Here is an 8,195-nt window from a genome sequence, read left to right on the forward strand (position 1 = left end):
TTGAGTAGTACCACAAGGAGAGCAAAGGTTTACTGAAACAAATATATACCTTGAGATCCTCATATAAAAGTAACGAGATGTGCTCCACGTTTTACTTGGGGGGTGATCAGGTGCCCCACCCCAACCCCCCCACAGGAATAATTAATTAATTGATTTAATTATTATTGACTATAAAGTTTACACATTAGCGCACTAGCGGGTTAGCGGACGACAGCCCCAACAAACCATCACATAGTGCATCTGCACTAAAAAGTCACATATGGTAGAAACGAGCACAAAAGATATCATTAATAGTCAGGATTAATAAAACGCCGTTCTCGTCGAGCGTTTTATGAGTAATTAAATTGATAATTATTCTCAAAAATTATGAAAATTCTCTGAATCTCGCAAATTTGATATAACACCTTTGTGTCATAAACTGGAGAAAATGCAATTTACCAAATTTAGTCCGATAATTTCCTCCCTACCCCCTCTTAAACACTATCATCAAATGAATTAACGAGTCACTTGTTTTCCAAATTAAATCATTCACCAAAAATCCTACACCCTCCTCCCCCCCTCCTCCAACAACCCAGAATTATTTGAAATCGATCAATACGAGTCAAAGGCATTAATTCAATTGAGTGACGTTTTCAGTAAAGAACACGAAGGAGTTTTTATTTCAAAATTTATTGTCGATCAGGATTTTTACAAGAAAAAAGAATCAACGACCACGAAGGGACTCGAACCCTCAATCTTCCGATCCGAAGTCGGAAGCCTTATCCATTAGGCCACGCGGCCAGTTACATAAGAAAGACTTTAAAGGTGGCCTAAATATTCATTGTCAAAGAAAGTTTGATTTTGACATGCGGGAAATGGCTAAAAATGTCCTTAAAACCATTATGTCATATGTTCAGTATTGTCAGCCCCGTATGGTATACCCTCTTTAAAAGTCATCATGTATCGACAATTGTAGTTTCTATCACAATTTCCGCGCTTCGTGATTTGGCGAAAACTGGATTGAACTGACAATGTGGGGGCTCATAAAGAGAAAATTAAAATGTAGAAAAGTGTTATTTTTTTAGATGATTATTTTTTAAGGCGCGAAACAATGCAGGAGAGCCATTATTCTGCGCGCTTGTTTCCATAGCTGCATTCCATTATCCCGATTATTCATGCATGCCCGAAAAATTTGTGAGTTTAAAAATACCTTTTTCTACAGTTTTGTCCATTTGTCCATTTTTTATGTTTTTTTTTTAAATTTTAATATTTATTTTAAGACACATTTCGCAGTACCTAACTTTTATTGTAAATACAGACAACGATAGTAAATTTTTTAGAGTGATATTTTAGATAACGATTGCTATTTTTCTTTAATTTTAAAAATTATTTTAGTTTCCCCAATTAGCCGAAAAGCTTAAATACTCAGACACTGAAATAAAGTTCATTCATTTATTTAAAAAACCAGTAGAATAAAAGTAATAAAAATTAAATAATTTTGCAGAATTATTTTAAATTATTTTAGTTTCCCCAATTAGCCGAAAAGCTTAAATACTCAGACACTGAAATAAAGTTCATTCATTTATTTAAAAAACCAGTAGAATAAAAGTAATAAAAATTAAATAATTTTGCAGAAATATTTCTTATGATAAACTATAGCTGACAACTACTTTGGCAAGATTAATAAAACCTGTGTAAAGAGATACCAATTAGCACGCTCCCAAGATGTACTTTATCAAGAAAGTGTTTGTAAAAGTCAAAAACAGGTTTTGCCAAAAGGGTCTTGTTTTATCAGGGAAATAACGAGAGGACAATCTGTGTAGATGGAAATTAACAGTCTTAAACGTTCTTGACCTTGAGACAGTTTGACTTTGAAACAGTGTGACTTTGAAACAGCTTGATACAGACCAAAACAGACCTTATCAAGAACGCTTTGTTTAGAACACTGTTTTAAATAAATGATACTAGATATAGTACGTCAAAAACATATTGCAAAATCACACGTTAAGTGTTTTAGAAAAGTCAATAGTTTTATTTTAAAAGCAGAACGAAAAGAAAAAGTGTATTAAGAAACAAAGAAATTGGTTTAGATAAGGATATATATGTTGGATTAACCTGTCATATTTTTGATGAAAGGGAAATAATTTAACGAGTTTTTCGGGGCGCAAATTGCTAATTCCAGTAACTATACTGTGCTAATTGACTTTTTAAGTAACACCGGACTGAACGTACAAAAGACTGAGCCGGAACGTAACATAAGCACATTGAATTGCAGCAAAAAATACATTGTTCTGTATTTCAATGAAGCAGTTTTTTATTTTGACTTTGTGCTTCCTAGGAACCTTTCCAAGTGATACAGCTTTCACAACGTTCACCGCTTTTAACAAGGCACTGACTGGGTTTGCATACGAGACAATCAAAAATGTGGATTGGTTATACTGCATCAACGCCTGCCACCAGGAAACCTCATGTATTTCCTACAATTTCTGGCGAACGACTGAGTTGAGTGGGATGTGTGAGCTGAACCATTGTGGTTTTGAAAACGCTTGCTCTGCAGATGACATGCTCATATGGGCTCCCGGATGTACGTTTCAACAGTTAGCACAAATTCAGGTTTGCGATTTTGTTTCTTAAATGAACCTTGATAAAACTACTATACTTTTTTACTTTATTTTAAGCTTGGCGATAACATGAATTTTTCAACAATGACACGGGCATGGGACAAAGAAAAATTCTGAATCCCCGACAGGAATAGAACCCATGCTCGTGTCATTGTTGAAGAACTGATCTTCATTATTATACTTTTTGTTTCTAGAGAGCTACGTCTGCGAGAGGGCGCCTTAAAAAATCATCCTTACATATTAATTTTTTAAAGCTGCTTATTAAGTGGTGACCAATCATCTAAGGCAAGGGGTGTAAAGCTGATTTTGATGAATTGATGACACTATTCTTGTAATAATTCTTCTTTTAAAAAAAAATTAAGGTCGAAGTTCGCACTTCAGACCAACCTTGAAATAAAAAAACATTTTTCAAAAAAGAAAAGTGATCCGTTATTTTATTATTTAAGTGTTAAATTCTGGATAATATTTTCTATTCTACGTTCTACTATTTTGCTATAGCGCCATTTTAACAATAAACGGCATGCAGTGCATGCAGAAGCGATGACGTTTCACAAAGGGTCTAACATAATTGAGGGCGTGATCAAGACTGTTATCCAATTGCAGTGTACATTTTTTAAACCTAAGAAGCAATGTTGGTGATTGTCTAAATAGCCTAGTTAGGATATGATGGAATTCAAATAAATACAGAATTAACAGCAGTTATAAATTCACAACGATGCAAAGTTAATAATACATTTTCTTCGTAGATTTGCTCAATTGAACAACAGTAGATTGCGTTATATTGTAGTGTTTGACTTCCCATAAACGACATACGATATGCGGGAGCTAGCTTTTAAGCTGCGAGCAAGGTCAAATGGTCTCTTGCCCACCGCGGCCCTTATTATTATAAGAGTTAGAAATTTCTGTCTACTAATTCTAATAGATCCCGTCATATAATTATAATTAGTATCATTTTGATTTGGAAAAATCTAATTTACATTTACTTTCTACACACTAATTCACATATGCGATTTCTAAAACCGGTTTCGTCAGTTGATCGCTATACAAATTTTGTATAGCGATCAACTGACGAGGTCTTAGACGAAACCGGTTTTAGAAATCGCATATGTAAATTAGTGTGTAGAAAGTAAATGTAAATTAGATTTTTCCAAATCAAAATGATGTTTAGTAATACTTTCTTGGCTTCGACGAGCAAAATCTCTCAGAAATATATAATTAGTCTCTTTCGTTTATACATTGTAGTGTTCCATTCTAACTGCACGGGAGTATTTTGCTTTTGTGTTCTACGCAGCGATTTCGTGTTATCAAGTTAAACTTGATTTCTGTTCGAACGAAACAGACAAAAAGCGAGCGGACAAAAAGATCGGGTCGGTCGTGCGATGACAATAAGCGATTTCCTGACGTCATCGCTTAAAAAATCAATTAAATTAAATACAACTGCTTACTGTCGATAAACATGTACCACAACTGACATACCCTTACCCCTAAAAATGCTTTCTTTTAATCGTAGGATACAAAGTCAAGATGCGAAAGTAGTGGTCAACATGCAAAGAGTAAAACAGGTTAGGAGTTTTTATTTGACGCCTTTTTCTCTCCAGAATGGAATTCGCTTCTTCAAGCTACCCCTAACCGTCCACAAACGTCATGAGACCACCTCGTTGCTGAGTACACTTTTATGGTCTTTAATGACAGTATTCATATAAATATCGTAGCATAAAGTACATTTAGGTTGTTGCTTATGGCGCAAACTTAGAAATACATATTTAACAAATTAGCTTATATCTGCAATGTAAATTTCCGATAAAAGGAAAGACGTTTGGCTTTATATTTGAAAGGGATTTTCATAATCCAAAATTTGATGTTTGTAACGATAGCACAGGGTAAAACTCTATAAAGAAACAATACGAAACACAAAGGAAGGGTGGTTAGTGGCTCAGTGGATCAAGAAGTCAGGCTTTGCACTTGGCAAGGAAAGCCATCTCGGCTTGAACACATACAGATGTCATTTCGGGAACAATTAAACTCATCCCGTTATTTACTCCGATTTTCAGAAGTGGTAAATGCAAGTTTTAGTTGCATGGATGAAATGTCAGTTTACGCAGATGGGAGGAAGTTGATTGACACGTTCAATTGCACTCAAACACGCCCACTGGCTGTCAACTTTACTATTCTCCTAAGCACTCAAGTTGTCGCCATAGAAACAGAAAGCAGCAAACGTCCATCGATCATTGGTTCATTCAGTGACGGTGTCGTGACAGACTCGAACTGGAAATGTACCTCAAATACATTCCTTAGATGGGAGCTTCCTGAATTCGATGACGCGAGTTGGAAACAGCCCAAAATTTTGGAAGAAAGCGATGACGGTGCAACTGTGTCGAAACAAATAGTTGGACCATTGCCGCAAGCAAAATGGATCGTACCCTCAGAAGGTGGTGTCCAAATAATGTTTTGTAGACTTCACCGTGATAAGGCTCGTCCATAGCCTAAACATTGGTATATGTAACAAAACCGCACATAATATTTGTTTAGAGTGTATATGAAAGAGTATATTACTACCACTATAATTATGTAGTAACCACGTGCACTTGTATCGTACTACGTCATAATCGAATATGCACTTGAGCCTTACACTTGACCGCATTGGTACACACTTATGTAGCTAACATGTATACAAGCTTCAAGCTACCGAACAATCAACATTTGTTTTCTTGTTTGATGGAAGCTCGTTGTCTAAAACTAGAAAATGAATAAAAACCTCTTTAGCACGGGTAGGAGATGGCTCATTTCAGTACATGGCTCGAGACATGCCTCCCGAAAAAATGATTTTTTTTCTTAGCTTGTGGTGTTTATTTTCATAAGCATTTGCATGATCTCATTAATGATAGCCTAGTGTAGTCTGGTTGTTAAAGAGCTAAATTGTTTTCAGTATTCCTGGACCTGACAATCGATTAGAGGTCCACCTCGTCACGAAACATAAATTTAGAAGTTTGATATTCAGGAATTTATAACTCGTTAAAACTTATACTTCATGGTAGCTTTTGATTCTTGTCTTAATTTACGACAAATTGACATTTCAATCATAACAAGCAAACATTATAATAGGAGCTGCATGATTTTGAATCTTACTTTCTAAAGGTGATCTTGGTATAAACCTTAGTATATTTTTTACTCAATAGAAAAAATAATTGACTGTTTATTACTTCAGATGAGTTTTAACTAGGAATAGGACACTAGCATGTCCTCGCAAAGAAGGGGAAGGACGGTGAGAGAGAAAAATATTTTATTCGGGAATATGGGGTTTGGGTCTCGGTGAGAAAGGAAATAAAAATCGATTTTTATTTTTTAGTTTGAGATCCTGAACCGCGGGTTTTAAAAGCATTTTGTAGGAGTTTTTGGGGCATTGATAATATAAAATTTCAAACCTTTCAGCTTCCAGTTTTGAGCTGGTTGTGTTCGGTAAGCGTGTAGTGTAAAACCTTGCCCGCTGCAAGAAAAAAGAAAAGAAAAGAATATAACAAAAGAAACCCTTACAGATGCATAGTATTATACACAATGGACACCTCCCAAAACCGGCGAATAAATTAAAGGTATCTTAACTAAGCAGGGTAATAAGGTCATTGTAATTTTGAAGGGACTTTCCCTGCTGCTTGCTAGGATTCATATTGACCGGAACGGTAAGTAAAGTTACTTCAAACCTTTCCATATCTATATCAAATGTAATTAAAAACTTGTTGAAAGAGGCGTAAGGAATCTCTTGGGGAAATTCCCAAACTAAGGTTGCTTGTCAGAATTATTAAAAGAAGTGCAGGGCAAAAAATCACAAGTCGCTTGCATTAAAGCCATGACAGAAATTTAATTTTACTCCATAAGAAATAACAAGACGTTTTCTGATTCCCTTTGAAGTTCATTTGGTTGTGCAATTATACTAGATAAATAAAAATTAAAGGTACCGCGATCACTAAAAAGTATAAAAATTTGAAGAACACCCGAGAGATACCTAAACACGTATTTATCTCAAATATTTTATCTCCTCCCGTTTTCTTTGGTTGATTTAAAATAAGTCTACAGGTGTGTGTATCAATATGTTTAATTGCGATAATTTTGGTGTGCGTAATGTTTTGTGTGTCACTGTGACCATTTTATTTAAATTAGGTGACATCTTCATTTCATTTTCTGAAGATTTCACTTTCTGGATATTGTAAAGAGCTCCTCTATTGTTTTTCTGCTGAAAGACTAATTTTGAAGGTACAAGAACTGGATTCGTGTTCCAAATGAGTATTATTCAACTACAGGTTTACTTATGTCCTAATTTTGTTTGAAAAACGCCTGAAAAACCGAGTGGAACGGAACTGTTGTTCTAGAATTTTTTTTTCTTAAATATGCCTATGTACAACTCGAGACGAAGTAAAGAGTTGAGCCATATATGAGGGCCCTGAAGGAGGGTATAAATTCCACTTTCCTGACTAAATTTTGCCCAAATCCCATTTTTCCAAAAATTTCAAAGTCCCAGTGCCGGTTCTATTGTTTTTGTCTGTGATTCCAATTTTCAGTTCCCATTTTACCCCTTCAGGCCCTTTATGTATAATTTTATGAAGATACAGTATATATTGAGAGAACAAACATGTAGCTGAAATTATGCCCTTTGACAAGAAATTACGAATGAAAAATGAAACACTAGAAAACGAAATGTGCACATTGTGTATCAATGACAGATACTATTATGCGCAAAAATAACACATAGTGCTCAAACCCGGCTGAATTATACAAGATGAGTAATATGTTAAGATTTTGGCTGAAGGGAATTGCAAATGCATAGCCGCTGTAATGGAAATTTTACTGTAAAATTGTACTGACTTGTACAGTAAATAACGAAAAAGCAGTCGAAACGGAAAGCTCAACCCATGGTTCGAAAGTGTAGTCATCATTTCATCATTATTATTTTGAAGGAGACCTGCTTTTAGCTGATAAAGATTAATTTGCATTTTATTTCGATTCGGATTTCTATAACGGTAAGTACAGTTAGTTTAACCCAGGTTTTGATCCAAAGAACTGCCTGTTTTTTTTTCTTTAAACTAATTTTTTCATTGCAAAAAAGACAGGAATATTTGAACTATAAAAAACTATATAAGTGCCAAATTCTCGACAAATTAAATATTTAATTCGTTGAGATTGTAGGCGTGATAAACCTTACCATGCATTATATAAAAATAATAATGGTAAAGTAAATGTAAAACTAGTAGTTGTAAAGTATTACCTCGGAGCTGAACGAAGCATTCTTCTTGACTAGACTCTAAAAAAGGAGAAATAATGAGAGATTAAAAACATCAATAAACCGGTGCCAACTTTTGCACAAAAAGATCCTGCTGTAAATTGACGCTGTTTTTGACTTTTTGTGGAAACGTTGCTTTGATTTGCACATCAAGAAGAGGCGAATAACTCCTGGCACTCTCTAGTGGTGAGTGTGTATAAACGTAAGTGCTCGCTTTTTCATAGAAATAATTGACCAGGAGAAAATACAAATTATGGTTAATGTTCATGTTTTGACTGAAGAAAACATTTCTGGACAAAAATTGACATCCTCTTTACTCCTTACTT

The 8,195-nt window shown here is 34.8% G+C and overlaps 1 protein-coding gene, 1 long non-coding RNA gene and 1 other non-coding gene across 3 annotated transcripts in view; 1 reads left to right on the top strand and 2 right to left on the bottom strand.

The window, feature by feature from the left end:
* Positions 1 to 707: 707 nt before the first annotated feature.
* On the bottom strand, positions 708 to 780 carry Trnar-ucg (transfer RNA arginine (anticodon UCG)). The gene has a single exon. It is a non-coding gene; the product is annotated as a tRNA-Arg (tRNA).
* A 700-nt stretch (positions 781 to 1,480) lies between these two features.
* Positions 1,481 to 5,282, top strand: LOC144638658 (uncharacterized). Its single transcript, XM_078497876.1, has 3 exons — positions 1,481 to 2,592; positions 4,111 to 4,162; positions 4,652 to 5,282. Exons 1-3 carry the CDS (start codon positions 2,281 to 2,283, stop codon positions 5,080 to 5,082), a joined length of 795 nt encoding a protein of 264 aa, XP_078354002.1. The 5' UTR covers positions 1,481 to 2,280; the 3' UTR covers positions 5,083 to 5,282.
* Positions 2,451 to 8,195, bottom strand: part of LOC144638686 (uncharacterized) — a 54,077-nt gene continuing 48,332 nt past the window's right edge. The window contains exons 5-7 of the long non-coding RNA XR_013567981.1: positions 7,855 to 7,890; positions 6,023 to 6,084; positions 2,451 to 2,619 (exon numbers count right to left, since the gene is read on the bottom strand). This is a non-coding gene — a long non-coding RNA (uncharacterized LOC144638686). The remainder of the gene's footprint in view (positions 2,620 to 6,022; positions 6,085 to 7,854; positions 7,891 to 8,195) is intronic.

This window comes from Oculina patagonica, chromosome 14, assembly GCF_052425735.1.
Source record: "Oculina patagonica isolate OP01 chromosome 14, crgOcupat, whole genome shotgun sequence".
Taxonomy (NCBI): domain Eukaryota; kingdom Metazoa; phylum Cnidaria; class Anthozoa; order Scleractinia; family Oculinidae; genus Oculina; species Oculina patagonica.

Bases quoted from the DNA above. Each gene is read 5' to 3' on its own strand.
- LOC144638658 (XM_078497876.1), top strand. From the start codon at position 2,281: ATGAAGCAGTTTTTTATTTTGACTTTGTGCTTCCTAGGAACCTTTCCA. The intron at 2,593-4,110 runs GTTTGCGATTTT...TTTTAATCGTAG, and splicing joins AACAGTTAGCACAAATTCAG to GATACAAAGTCAAGATGCGA. The intron at 4,163-4,651 runs GTTAGGAGTTTT...TCCGATTTTCAG, and splicing joins ACATGCAAAGAGTAAAACAG to AAGTGGTAAATGCAAGTTTT.